At 38.1% G+C, this 15,581-nt stretch overlaps 1 protein-coding gene across 1 annotated transcript; it reads left to right on the top strand.

The window, feature by feature from the left end:
* The first annotated feature begins 954 nt into the window (after positions 1 to 954).
* On the top strand, positions 955 to 11,979 carry MAP3K19 (mitogen-activated protein kinase kinase kinase 19). Its single transcript, XM_086465832.1, has 8 exons — positions 955 to 994; positions 1,550 to 1,634; positions 2,447 to 2,688; positions 3,340 to 3,383; positions 5,472 to 7,919; positions 9,112 to 9,264; positions 9,652 to 10,349; positions 11,913 to 11,979. The coding sequence occupies exons 1-8, from the start codon at positions 955 to 957 to the stop codon at positions 11,977 to 11,979; spliced, it is 3,777 nt and encodes a 1,258-aa protein (XP_086321958.1).
* The last annotated feature ends 3,602 nt before the right edge of the window (positions 11,980 to 15,581 follow it).

A 15,581-nucleotide genomic window follows, 5' to 3' on the forward strand; every position in this document is an offset into this window, starting at 1 on the left:
CTCGGCTAGTGACCTTGGTTATGTCAAATTCGGTCAGGTGCCTGGCACAGGTCACAGAAATTCACTGGCACCAAAAGGGCAGTGATATAATGGCTAGTTATTTTTTATATTGCGTTCAGTTTTTAAGCACCTAAAAAATTTACCTTTGTAAATATTCAGAGATAATACATTGCCATTCCTGTACTTATGGATTTATAATAGGTCTGAGATAAAGCATGAAATGTACACCTCGTTCCAGTCAATGAGATTTTTGTTCATGTTTTCGGTCAAATCAGTCTGGATGCACTGGCTCTGTAGAGAAAAATGCCCAGCTAAGTTTTAAACATATGTTTCAAACGAGAGTGTATTATGAGACAATTAATTCTCAAGATACTTAAAAATTATTTACAAAATAAATTACATACTTTTCTGAAATGTATAGAAAGATTCCCCTTCACGTTTCTCTGGAATAAGCTATTGAAGAGATTTTTCGAGGCTGCAGTGTACAAGCTATTCTGTGCTCAGAAAGTTTTGGATGTTGAACCTCTTTTACTGAGAGACAGTTTTGACCAAGTAGAGGAAGATATACTTTTAATACAGATTTGGTTTCTCAGTGATGTGTTAAAAATGCAATTACCTGCCGAATGTGAAGTGGTGACTTTCTGGTCCAACAGTAAGGATGGTATCAGCAAAATAATAGTGACAGCTTTCATGTCTTACTCAACAGAGCGTACGTTGAGTTCTTAGCAATAGAAACTGTCTGGACTGTTTGGTTCTGTGTGTTTGCAGGACAGGGCATTGGATGTTAAGTTAAATTATAACATTTTTAATAATTTCAAGTACTTTTAAAATGTTGCCTTTGTCTTACAGCTCTGAAATAATAAAATACAAAGTACTGCTTTGCACATATGAACTGGAAATCAATTAATGAAGCATTTTTTCAGGTTTCTGGACCTTAATACATCTAAGGACAGCATGTCTGACAATGAACGAAATAAGAGGAGAAGCAAAGAAGGTAGCCTAACCAAAGTTTGTGTGTATGAAGTGTAACAGGTGGGATCTGAAGAAGAAAAAGGACAATGTTAACCTGAAATCTGCCTACTTGTCAAAAGCAAGCAGCCACAAAAAAAGTTTGAAATCAAACTTAGGTTTAATTTCCACCTTTGAAAAGCCCTGAGATTTGTTCTGGTTTTAATAGCTTTCCTGTTTTCAAATGTTTTTGCTTTTGTAAAGTTTCTGTCAATATTTTTCTTATATTTCTCTTCTGTTGAAATAGGAGCTGTAACTGGAATTTTTTTTAGATGTTCTTTGCTTTTGTAGTACCTTGAATTAATATGCTTAACTAAATAACTAAAAATAATTAAGATTTATGCATTCACATTTCCAAAAATTGTCACAGGAAGTACGTATAGGTATCTTAGTCAAATGAAACATACCCTCTTTTTCCTGATAATGACTTCCTGTATTTCTTTATAATAATATTTTAATGGCCAAAAATAACTGCGTTTGCATTGTGTTACTGGTCAGTGAATTATACTGCTTTTATTCAAATACTAATGTATTGTTGCAGGTTGTGGAAGTGTTGTTGCTCTTCGGGATGCAGAAAAGCTAATGAAAGAAATGCATCAGTCATACAAAGCTCTAGGAAAAAAAGAGTAAGTAGTATTAACATTTAAGTTGCAGTCGGGCACGCAAAAACGGAGACAAAGCAGGTAGTAGTCTATGAGTAGAAGATTTCCTTAGTGCTAGGTGTTATATACAGCTGTATATGTTGTGTAGTGTTTCTGTCTTCCCAGAAGCAATTATTGGCCATTACCGGAGGCAGGATATACCACTAGATGAACAAATTATTTGGCACAATACGAAAACACATGCAGTACATGGTTTTACATCAGCATTTGACTTACTAAAATCAGACAATTATCTTGCATACAGCTTTAAGATTAACTTTGACTGTATTTTTGTACCTCTCTTCAGTCACAGTATTTGGTTTTTTTCCATATTTGGATTTTTCATTCTTCAGAAACCAGGTGGCAGAAATCAGAGGCTTGTCTGCACAGCCTCTATTCTTTCAGGCAGGCCATAGCGTATTTTATAAATAACAAAGGCACATCTGGTCTTCAGAATTCTTCTGACACTCTTTCCTGATGATTCATAAAAAATACCTACTGGAAGCAGTCAGTTTTTATCAAGAAGGGGAAGGTGGACAACATGTTTTTCCATTCCTATTGTTGCTTGGTTTACATTGTTTGTCATTCATTCTCCCTGGTAGTCAGTCCCTGGCATTGCAATTGGATGCTTCCAGGGAGAGCCACAACTTCCCAAATGGATGAAGAAAGAAAACACACTTTGGCATTCTTGGATCTGACAAACTTCTTGTTCACGTTATTCTCCAGTCATATGATTATTTGAGCTGAATAGGCTCCTTCCACTTATTTTCACACTGTATTTTGTTTTTTCCTTCTAGCCAAATACCACCAACATCCAGACAGTGGCCAGATCAACAAGTGGCATATTTTCCAAGTGAAAATCAGTTAGCATTACCGATGAGACATCACACTTCTTTACCTTTCTTCCCGAAGAAAGAGAACATAGGGCGCAGCTTTGACTTCAGCTTTCTGCTACAGGCCTCATGCCCAGAGTCTAACATTTCAAAACCGTTTATGGATTTATATGCTTTGCAGATAATAAAAGCACAAATACCACAAAGTAAGTTCAATTTTAAAAGTTGCAAATTTTAAATAGTTATATATAATCCTTATCAAAGTAGATGGAAAAGCCTTAGAATTCCTTTTTTTTAAAAAACTTTTTAAGAGTTGCCTTTATGTCTGTTTGACTTCTTCGCGTAAAGCAGACTTCAGCCATGTTGACCCTCTTTAATTATGTGTGTGTAGTTGCAGAGTGAAGGAGATAAAGAGAAGCAATGACAGACTTCATCATTCCTGTTACTCTGTATAATGAAACTGAGCCCACAAAATGTAAAGTGTCATTCTAGCTGGAGTGGAGCCATGGCATCTCTTGCACTTTTTTCCTCGTACTGGCAATATTAATTAGCCACATATTGAAGATAGCAAACATCTGAAATTGAAGAGAAGTATTTGCTTAAATTATTAGAGTCAAAGTATTTATAGATTATCATATTTTATATTTTTCTATAGAAAAAGGAATGGTAAAGTTCAGTATCACAGTTGAATTTCAACTACAATATTTTCTGCCTAGTAGGTTTATAGCATGGTCCTGCAAACACGTCAGACAGATTCTTGGTCCCCAGAACCCTACAGTTTGAAATTAATTTATAAATGAAAATAGTAGTCTGTTTAAGAATATCAAATTAACATTTCATTTGTTTTGATTTTTAAGGGTTAAATATGACAGTGCTAAAAACCAGGAACAAGAGATCTGAGGTAAGATGGTACTATGTATAAAACTGAACACGATTAGAAGTATTATATGCTTTCAAAACCTTAAAAATAGAAATACAAAAGAAGTGTAGATAGTTTCCTCTGCTTAGTCTTCTTTGTTTTTTATGAACATAAAGTATTTTTACATGTATTTTATATATATATGTGTGTCGACAAATCTTCAGATATATATCAACAGTTTGTCAGTAAGGCGGGTAACGTGGGGATTTTGCGGGGTAAAGGGTTGGAAGCTCAAAAAGATAGAAAACCTTTTAAAATAGAAATATGTAGGTTAATTTAAAGCATGCAACTCCTATATATTAAACATGCTAGATGTCTAGTTTTGGCACATTTAAAAAACCAGACAATTTTCTTGTGTTAAGTGGTAATTTAAATTTGAAGCTGAATTGAAGACCAGTCTTAATATTAGATGATTACTGAAATTCGTTGTGTTAGCAAATGAAAAATAAGGTCTTAGGATAAAACATATTTGACATGAAATTTTGTGGTAGGTGTAAATAGGATTCCTGGCAAAAGTTTTGTATTTACAAAGAAGCTAACGATTTTACATGTATCAGTGCTTCATACCACAGAGGCCTTAGAAGTTACAGAAGATCAAATATACTGTATTTAGAAAAAAGAGAATTTGGTCTTTATGGATATTAATTAATAGCCCTTTGTTCACAAGACTTGACTCATTGAATCAGTATTGAACTTGCTACAGCATACAACAGCGTTCACAGGAAAATAGTAAAGAAAAGTATAGAAGTAATAGCAAGAGTTCTGACAGAAGATCATAAAAAGGGCTATGGAAAAAAACATTTCAAATGGAGGGAAATGCTTAAGAAAAATAATGTAATACAGCTTTATTTCGTGTCTTAGGCACTGATGATTTCTGGAGGCATATCGTTTGGGATAAACTGAACATTCATATTAATGCCATGCAGACTAGACAAAGCCTTCATAACTGTAAATTTCAAACCAGCACACATTGCTTTTCCTGGCACATTCAAACCTCAGTTTGCCCTTAGAAAGCAAACAAAAGTTTCCTGCAGATTGCACGCTGATGTTGAATATAGACATGCAAATGAGTACTTAAAGCATATGACTGTGTGATTATGTCTATCGCATTCATTTGCATAAAAATATACAGTAAATTCAAGCTTGTTTTTCTCAGTTCTGTACTCGTTCAAAGATATATGGTACCTTTCAACTCATAGGATGGGAAGAGAAGGAAGGAGGGTGGAATAATAACATACATTCCCTGCACAACAGACATCTGTGTTAGCTGCCGTATAAAAACGCCCTTTGGGTAGCTGTCTGTTTAACTTCACTGAAAGGGAAGTGCAGACTGTGATATCTTCCAATGTGCTTAAAACTCTGTGAGCTAAATCTGCGGCACATGTCTCATGGTTTATGGAGTTTTATGACTACACTAAACATACGGAAGATCTATATGTTTCGATTTATAATAATGTCTTTGAAAACCTGTAAATAATGTGTAAGAATTGTTTTCTCCATGGATAAAATAGCATTCCATTACGATAGTCCAGCTTTTGCTTTTTAAAAATTGCTTACGTGAGATCTCGTTCCACTGGGGATGTAACTGCTGGTGTAAGCGCACTTTGGAGGGTCACGTAAAAAGACTTTAAATACCAGCGTAAGAGTGGCTCTCTCATTCAGTGAGAGTGCATAGCAAGAAAGAAACTTTGGCACATGAAGCCACAGAGCAGCCTTTGAATTCCTGTGTCAAACATGCTATCTGGCATAAGACATAGTTAATAACTGATAAGGTGATTTGTATGTGTGGATGAAGCTTATTGTTTTTAAATCGTGGAGAATGACTTGTGCCTTACAGCAGAGTATCCCACTTTCTATACTATGAAATACTTAGGAATGAATCTGGATGTGAGAAAATCCATATATTTTCTCAGGGTTTGATATTACACTTCATATTAGGTTAAATTTGGGAACATATAAAAAAATAATCCATTTCTGATTTTTTTTCTTAGTCTACTTGCTTCTTAGTGATTAGATTTTACCTGTGTCTGTTGCATAGCACCTTATTAATGGTTTTTATGGAAATTACAGTTTCATTTGCCACCAGTGCCATTTCAGCCTGTAAGAATAATTCATCTTGCTTCTCTAGAGGATAATATTGTCAATGAAAGCACCAACATCACAAATGTTTTGAATATGATGAACTCTACTCCTCAGCCTATAAAACCAGTTACTAAATTTTATCGGTATCAGTTAGACAATCTATTAAGGAGGCACAGTGAAAAGTCAGCAGACCTGATTGTGGCTACTATTTCTGATAAGTTCACTCCAGTGAAAGACCTGTACTACTTCAGCATGAGGAACTATTGTAAGTACCCCAGCAACAGGAAGGAAGAAATTCAAAGCAATTTGAAATGGAGGGAAGCTGATGTAGCTACCAGTGATGAAAAGAACGACCAGATGAAGTACCAGTTTTCAGTGGCTTGTAAGAATGCAGATCTTGTGACCCAAGCCAGTTTCTATGATGATAGTCATCCCTACTGGAGCTCAAGTAATGCTCTGATAAACTGTGGAATATTTACAGCTCAGACAACATTTACTATGTCAAGCAACAGAGATGCCTCGAGAGCTGGCAATAAGGAAAGAAGAGGGGATTGCTGTGCAACTGGTCTAGCAGAAGGAAACACTCCAGAGATGATACTGGATTTTAGACCCCATGAAGATTCCCAAAGTGCAGACTTTGTGCTTGACAATCGTGTTTTAGATTCTTCCCATAAAAATGAAGTGATAGAGGCCTACTATGCCTTAGAAGATACTTCTGTAGCTGCAGTAATTCCCAGAGTAGAAGTGCAAGATCCTCCTGGAAAACAGACAGAAAATAATGTTTGTCTCTCTAAATTTGAAATGGAAAAAGAAGCAACTTCAAAAGACCAAAGTGAGCTTGTACCTGTTGTTCATGTTACATTGTCTGAACAAGAACCAGCTAGGGAACCACACATTGCTAAGCAACCTGACACAAAAAAGAGTGTCATTCGTAGCCTGTCTCCTCATGTTTCTCAGAGCTTCAACATTCTTGCTCGCACAGAAAACGACAAAAGTAAAACAAAGATAAATAGAAATAAATATTCATCAAAATCTAAAATAAGTAGCAAGATAAAGAGATCTGAAGACTTAACTGTTTCTGATGAGATTTCCACAAAATACAGTGCCAAGAGTCAGATTTTTCTGTCTTTGGAGCTGCCACACGTGGAATCTGAGACTTCCCTGAAGCGCCAAAAAAAGACCCCTCGATCAGACAAAGACCATTGTGCTCAGACTGCTCAGAAACTTAAAAGGCAAAGTTTCTCCTGCAGTTGTAAAAATTCAGTTATCTTAAAGAAACCTATTACTACACTTTCTCGTCCACATGCACAGTCTGCTTCAGCTTTTGTAGATCTGAAATACAGTGACATGTTCAAGAAGATAAATCCAAATGAGAAAGGCCCAGGTATTTATGAAATGTTTGGAACTCCTGTCTATTCCCATAAGCACGAGCTCGATCAACATGAGAGCAGATTTTATAGAGAAGCTTGTTCTACGCCGTTGGGGAGACGCACTGCAAGCGCCTGCACATCTACCTGCAGCAAAGGGAGAGAGAGCAGCCGAGTCAGAAGTACTCCAAAGAAAACATGTTCTAAGCCAAAGAAGACCATACCTGGCGCTAAACAAAAGCAGAAAGGTTCAATTACAAAGGACAGAAGTACTAAGTTGAGTGACAGCAACACAGAGCAAGACAAAGTAATTGCTTCTGATTCAGATTTGCAAATAACCACTTCAAGGAGCGTGACATTGTTTCATGAAGACACAGAGCATCAGCTTACATTTTCAGAAAAGCTTTCACAATCAACTAAGCAAAATAAATTTTTTCCAAATTCAAACTTATCGACTATTAAAGAAGTTTCTTTGGAGCAGTCTTTAGACAGTCAGGATATATCCAACCATCAGAAAGCTGCTACCTGTAGCCAGAATCTTCCTCAGATCAGTGATAAAGACTACAGAGAATGTGCTGCTCTAAGTAGCAGTCTACTAACAACAGACCAGAACGTTTGTGTACCCCAGTGCAGGGTGGATATGGATGGCTGCAAAGGCCTGGAATCAGACGGGGCCTCCTTCAAGTCTATCAAGGAATGTGAAGCCTTGCCCTTTTCAGATAGACTGGAGTGTCAGTCCCCTACCAAAAAATTAAATCACGGTTGGGCATTCACACCTCGTAATAGTGGTTTGGCAAATGAACTGACTCACCCTTCAGTGATTCAGCCAAAACATGTTACGAGCCCCAGCTTCCAGACAAGTGAAAACATTTTGTCCTGGGCAGATAATAAGGATGTGACTGATGAATTGCTTTGTTGTCTGGCCGAAGAATTGCTAATGCTTGAAGAAAAAGGCATCAACTCTTCAAGAACAAAAAATACAGATTCTAAAACGCAAAATACATGTACTAAAGAAGAAGAAAATATGATGAATGGAAATGGAGCAATAGTAAATAGTGCTCTAGAAAAGGTAAAAGTAATTTCTTGTAACTTGCTAGCCCCTTTGAGTGGTGCTTCAACACAAGTTTGGATGAAAGACAGGAGATACATGCTTATTAATGATCACGTCTCTTTTCCTTGGGCCAGCTGCCCGCTGATTCTTCCAGAGCTCAGTTGAGGATACCCGTGTTAGAGGTTGCATGTCAGGACACGAGCCAGGCGGTACTAAGGCACGACAGGAATAGCTATCAAGGCTTATGTGATGGGTCAAGATAAATGGAGGAAAAGGAGAGGCTATTTTAACTGAAGAGCATTTATAAAAAGGTGCTGGGGCAAGGCAAAAACTCTTGAGATCTTGACACCTAACGAATATGTAAAGACACTACAAATGGTTCTTGTGTATACAAAAGGGCAATTTTCTTGAATCTCTGAGTGCAACCAGATACTTTTCTAGGTGTGAACTACAAGTATTGGCTTATCAGGCAGACTTAAGGCTGTTTAACTAATGTTTAACCAAAACTTCAAGCTCAGCAGGCTTAGATTCTTGCCTCCAAGTCAGTTAAGAACCTTCACTTACTAGGGTGCCTGTATACCAGTACTGCTTCTCCTTGGCCCTGTTAGCTCTTTGTCTATTTAAATCACAAATTTAGGAGGAAATTTCTTTTGCTACATGTTGATACACTTCCTTATGCTTCTGCAGACACAGGTGCCAATTACACCTCCATTCTCACTTCTAGGGAGATCCGTGGCTAGATGGAGTAATTATTACCATCTTTCTGAAGAAGTCTCTTCTTCCTGTGAAGTCATGTCCAAATTGTCTTCATCAGACTTGAGTTACATATGTATCTAGAGCGAGGTGACAGTCATATTTACCCTTCAGCTTAGCAAACTCTACCTATGTGACAAAACAAAAAAAATAGTGAGCCGATGTATATCCTGCTCTTTCAAGTGTTCCCCCTGTCTGTCTTCCTGCCAAGGGAAAAAGATGCTATGAACTTCCAGTTGTGCACTGTTGTGATATATACTTGAAAACATTTACATAGTCTTACTTAGTATAGCAATTGTATTGATGAGCTGGGAAATGAGTATATATATATATATATATATATATATATATACAGAAGAATCATGCCAAGTAAAAATTGCTCCTTAAAAAAAATTTAAGGATAATATGAAGCCTGTGTTTTCCTCTTTGCTTTCTCCCCACACTATCATCTTTCAAGCAGAGTTACAGTAAAGCCTTTTTGGCATCAAATGACAAAAATGACCTGCTAAACTTTGAGGCATCTACTAAATTACCAGGAAGCAGTTTAACTAACAAAGATCCTATCATGTGGACAAGAGGTGAAGTCCTTGGAAAGGGAGCCTATGGCACGGTAAGTTAATGTCTGAATACGTTAAGAGATGCACTGGTCGTCTTTGAGCTGGACAGTGGCACAGGCTGCCCAGAGAAGCTGTGGCTGCCCCCTCCCTGGCAGTGCTCAAGGCCAGGCTGGATGGGGCTTGGAGCAACCTGGTCTGGTGGGAGGTGTCCCTACCTATGGCAGGGGGTTGGAACTGGATGGCCTTTAAGGTCCCTTCCAACCCAAACCGTTCTATGGTTCTGTGATCTTACCTTATAACTGGCTGTTGTCCTATTCAACAAATAACTTAAATATTTTGGATTGTACAATGAGACGTGAAACATGACAACCCCATTTAAAATAAGTAAATAGTCAGTTTTATTTAATGTTTTATTTTAATAAATGCTAGTTTCATTGTAGGTATACTGCGGTCTGACAAGCCAGGGACAATTAATAGCTGTAAAACAGGTTGTTTTGGATACGTCAGATCAACTCACTACAGAAAAGGAATACCAGAAGTTTCATGAGGAAGTTGATCTTTTGAAGACATTGAAGCACGTCAATATTGTAACTTATTTAGGAACTTGTCTGGAACACAACATTTTAAGCATTTTCATGGAGTTTGTTCCTGGTGGGTCAATTTCTAGTATTATTAATCGTTTTGGTCCGTTGCCAGAAATTGTCCTTTGTAAGTACACGAAACAAATTCTACAAGGGGTTGCATATTTACATGACAATTGTGTGGTACATAGAGATATCAAAGGCAATAATGTTATGCTCATGCCAAACGGGATAGTCAAGCTAATTGACTTTGGCTGTGCCAGGCGTTTAGCTTGGGTAAGCCTTAGTGGCACACAGAGTGAGATGCTCAAGTCTGTGCATGGGACTCCATACTGGATGGCACCAGAAGTTATAAATGAGTCTGGATATGGAAGAAAATCAGACATCTGGAGCGTTGGCTGCACCGTCTTTGAGATGGCAACAGGAAAACCGCCACTGGCTTCCATGGATAGGATAGCGGCCATGTTCTATATTGGGGCCCACAGAGGACTGATGCCTTCCCTACCCGATCGATTCTCCGGCACTGCAGTGGATTTTGTGCATGCATGCTTAACCAGGTGTGTAGGTTTGTAACCGAAAAATGAGAGGAAAAATGCAGACCGTTTGTATCATAGAGATTGTTGATGGGAGCTTAGGTTACCTCTTACATGGTACGTAGGACTGTATTGTCAATGCATAGGTTTTTCACGTTTCAGGAAAGCCTTTAAATAATAGTATGCATAAAAGCTTTACTCTCTATAACGGCATAACAAACCCCTCAGAAATTCTCTTTTAGTAGGTCTTATACTCATCATTTACTTTGCCGGTAATTTTCACGCAGAAACATGGCACCATTGAGTTTTAGACAAAATGTTTGATAAATTTCTTTGATGTGCCTTGCTGTTGCAGTATCACATTGGCTGAGCCTGGCCTATGTCAGACAAGTTGTTTTGAGGACAATACTGTAAATGAAAGAGCTTTCACCTAATTTTTATCTTCTGCAGTAGAAAAATCTATTACCACTGCCAGTCCAGGAAATACATACTTATTTGACGCATAAAGTTCTCTATATAAAAAACTCAAACCACTAGAACTTCCCCATTATAAGAATTATTTTTTGTGGTGTTTGTTTTGTTTTAAGTATCAGCTTTGTCCTAGGTGTTTAACTTCCAGAGCTAAATTCCTGACCTCTACAGGTAGTCTTTATAAAATGAATAGCAGCCTTTTACATCTCTCTAAAGACCAGATTTAAGCACTAGAGAGAAGCATGTGGTTTAGTAGGTATGGCAGAGGTCTTGCAGGACACTTAATCCCAGGATTAGAATTGTTATGGTATGGTTACAGTTTCTGTGGCCTATATAACAATAACCAGAAAAATTGTGGACGGTATGTAGTGACACGGTACATACTTTGCTTCAGAGAGAACAGTGTTTAAAAGGTAGAAGGAATTGTCAGGTAGAAGGAAACATACAGATATAAAGCAATTATCTTTTCAAAATAAGTATTTAATTTTTCAAAAGTCAGGATGCACCCCTGTGGTGGCAAAGCTTTAATGTATGATCTCACCATGTCCTAAATATAAACACTTCCCTTTTCCCATCTTCCCCATTAGTTTATTATTTAAGAAATCAGTGTCATTTACTCCCTCTCCTGTTTTTTTCTCCAAATCAAGGGTTGAAAAAGGCAAAGTCCTTGGCTGTAGCAAGCCAATATTGTAATTACAGTACTGTAATCCATATGGGCTCCTTAACATACATGGCATTGATTGGAGGTGACAGCTCAGCCTGATTGACACAGGATCCAACAAATAATTGTCACCCTCCTTAAATATATTTTTGGTGCACCTGAAACAGCCACATTAGCAGAATGATTCAAAGTTTTGCAAGGAACTTAGAGGAACAAAGAATGATTTATGTCATCATAAAATATTTCAGTTTTATAATTCATAAATTCCAACAGTCTGTTCCCATAAATCTTGCCTTCCTTTCTACCAGCTCTATCAAAAAACCCCTAAAAATGAGTAATGACTGGAGAAATAAGGAAGGAAAAAAGGCTAAGTTTGTATTTAGATTTTTACAAACAGTTACATCACAGGCATGCATATTCATTTTATGTACTGATTTTTCAAACCCTCAATGCAGAGATCAACATGAGCGCCCTTCTGCTCTGCAGTTGCTGGACCATCCCTTTGTGAAAGGAAGACAGTGAAATTTTCAAAACTCTTGCCAGATGAGTATACATTTTCTATATAAAAATTCTCCACTTGTGAAAAAGGATCAGAAGGACCTGGACTTAAAAGTGACAGCAGAAATTACCAGAGAGCGACTGTGCACGAGGAGGCTGTTGCCAGACAGCAGTATGACGAAAGTAACCTTTTTTGCCGTGTCGGTGCTCACTGCAGCGGGCATGCCTTCGCTGTGAACACAGCGCCACGTTTTCGTGTATTTGGAGACTTTAAGAGAAAAAAAGCACACGTGGCCATCACCGGGGTGTGACGGGGAAGGTAAGTGGGAATGCCGATTTGTCCGTAAAAACCTACGGGATGCATGCTATTGGCAGAAGGCATCGCAGGTGCTGAAAGCTCTGTGGAAGCTCTGCAGGAAGCTCTACTCAGACTAAGTGTGCCTGCGGTGATCCCATAGGAACCCCAAACCGTGTAACTATATCAGCATAAAACATACTGAAGCTTTTATTTAGCTAGATGGGCCCTTTAGTTTTTAGCTGGTGAAAAAAACAACTCGTGTTTGCATATATGTATCAGTCCTTTGTTAACTGAGGTACCATAGCACTACGAGATACTGTAGTGCTAATGACAAGAGATACCGAGGTGTACACATACACCAATCTTTATTAAGCGCGTGTCATGATCATTTCCTAGTCTGGCTAGAATTATGGAACTAAACTTGTGTCTTTTCTCAACGAAATAATGCGTTTTATGGACAGTTTCAGGTCATAGAATGGTTGAGGTTGGGAGAAGCCTCTGGAGACGCTCTAGTCCAATGCATTAAATAGCTTTCCAACTTTATTTTATTCCAGTAGCCTGAGTTCAGAGACTTGGTCTAAACTTTATAAAGGCAAAGAGAAATCGGTACTTCTAGCAAAAGTCTTTATTAATAGTTCTGGTAGATATAATGTCACATAGCAATGCCAGTATAAGAGAAATCCTAACATCACGGTAAGCTTCAAAGTTCAAACAGTTAACAATCCTGTTTTGAGGAATACTGGTTGGTCCTCATGCCAAAAATCCACAGCAACTTCACATTAAAGTATCGTCATGGGACAGTACCTTGCAGAGTAAAGGTAGGAGCCCTGGCATAGGAACTCAGGGGGCATGTACATAATTCCATGGTGTATATTAATTCTTCTCAGATTAAGGTAGTGTCTCCAACAGAGCTGCAAAGTAAATATGAGGTTTTTATTTAGCGTGAAATGAAACTGAGATGACTGTCATCACCAGGGAAAGAATGGGAATGCTGTAAGATACACAGTTAATTAAAAAATGTCAGAATTACAAAACCCTCTCCTCATGCACATCTTGCAAGCCAAACGAACATATTTTGTTAAAGTCTGAGCGTTCCAATATTACGGTTATTAATTTGCAATTTAAATGTTATGTTTAACCCACCTAATTACACTTAAATTAGTCTCCAACTTAAAGGTTTGTAACCTGGGTTTTTAATCAAAATGTGAAAGCACATCTTCGCTTTTTTTTTTTTTTAACCAGACTTAGAGAATGAGGTGGTTGGTTAAGGCCAGCACTTGCAACCGAGGTATTTCAGCTTAGTCACGCTGGAAACAGGGGAGATGTGACTGCGGCCCAGCCCTGCGCTCAGCACAACTAAATCAAGAAGTACGTTGGTTTAGGGGGCCTCGGGTCGCTCGGCTGAGTCCAGTCCAGCAAAACAGTCTATAAACAAGTCTAACTTTGCATATTTCTTACTTGATGAGCTCATAGATTTTCACATCAAAATCCTGATATTTCGGATACCTGTAATAAGGTATCTAATGTAATAAGGGAAAAGCGTGAGAAACCTTAAAAAACGTTCTTGAAAACCTTTATTTTCAGTGAGAAGTGACTCAGTGAGGAGGGTCACACTTGCTTAATTATTTATGGTATTTGAGCAGGGCAAGCCTTACTGTTTTAGGAAGAGTACAGGCTCCATTTCCAAACCCCGTGAGGACGCCGTTACAAAGTACACAGGCTGCCAAGCAGAGCGGGTACGACCACTGTGCTGTGACGCCAAGTTTCCTCAAGATTTGGTGCTTAAATTTCAGAACCTGAAAATACGCTGACCTTTTATCATTGCAGGGGATACCTAGTATTTCTTTTACACAGTAATATTTAAAGCTCTGAGATATTGCTTAAATCTCAGGAAAAGGGAGGGGTTCTAGGCGTGCCAACCCAGCTACTTCACACTGGTCTTGAAACTACAAACAGCAATATGATGTAAAAAACGGCATCTAAAATCCACGGATCAGCCTTTCTTCTGAAGGAAGCAGACACTGAGCCCACAAAGCATAGTCTTTTGAGGTTATTTGGGTTCAAAATTAGTGCTTTTTCACAAAGTTCAGCAGGAACTGATGCCATTTTCTACACCCTTCCTATCAAAACTCTGGTTCTTGCACACAAGTGAAAAAGAACACGAGTTCTCCTGAGGAAGGGCTTCCCTTAAGCAGAGCAGGGGCCATTCCTCCCCGACTTTCCAGGGGACCCGCACACCTCGAGACAGCTTCAGAAAGTGAGTTTTGCAGGTGTTGTCAAAAACACAAACTCTGAACTCTGGTTAAGAAAAATGGTGTCATTGTCAGTAAGGGCAGGAATACAGAGGAATCAAACCCAAGTACTGAAACTTTTAAGGTTAAAAATTTGATTTGGATTTGCTATATCCACTTCAGAAGCCAGAGAAACAGTTATTCCCAGTAGCAACATGCAAGAACACTCCTGGCGTTAATTGTGTACTTTTTTTAAAGGTGTAAGGAGTTAAGCATTTCAGAGGAAGGCGGAATTAATTAGCCAGTTCAGTTTGGCATAACTTCTGCGTCTTTTAAGACATTTATTTTTAGAACTGATTATGGGAATGTGCATTTACATCCCAATTAAAGCAAACAAAGTGTTTGCTCAGTCCCCTTCACTGCAAAACAAGGACTGGGAACCTTTCTCCCCAAGATCTTTCTTACAAAGATCACTGGGATGCTCTTGGCACCCACCCTTCCCCCCACTGCTAAAAAAAAAAAAAAAAAAAGAAAAGAAAAGAAAAGAAAAGAAAAGGTTTAAAAAAACCCCGTGGCCAGCCACTATACAATAAAATTACAGGGTACAGGCTCTCAACCCCAGAGCAGAGTGACAGAGCTTAACAGGGCATAAAATTTCTAGAATTTGCTTTTCAGGTATCAAATACCTGATCACCATGTAGAGGGAGCAAAGGAAATAAATTAGATTGCAGCCTTTCCAGCATTCCGCTATTTGATTGATTGGATGAAAACCAGCATGTTTTGCCAATAATTGAAAAGGGATCTTTTGTGTTTACAAATGAAGTTGGAAAATTAAACATAGGAAAATGGGATAATTTCTGCACAATAGAAGTGAGGTAGGGAATTTTATTGAAAATACTTTTTTTTTTTTTTTACAAGTTCTTAGAAATAAAGTTGTTTCTTCTAATCTCACACAAACTGCTGTACCTCAAAAATTCAACTATGCTAATATGAAACATTTATATTTACAGTTAGCCAAAAGAATATACAGAACTGCCATTTTATGCAAATACCGAAGTACCAGGTCACAGTGAGATACATTACTTCAGCACTCCCAC

Source organism: Leptosomus discolor, chromosome 5 (assembly GCF_034619465.1).
Source record: "Leptosomus discolor isolate bLepDis1 chromosome 5, bLepDis1.hap2, whole genome shotgun sequence".
NCBI lineage: Eukaryota > Metazoa > Chordata > Aves > Leptosomiformes > Leptosomidae > Leptosomus > Leptosomus discolor.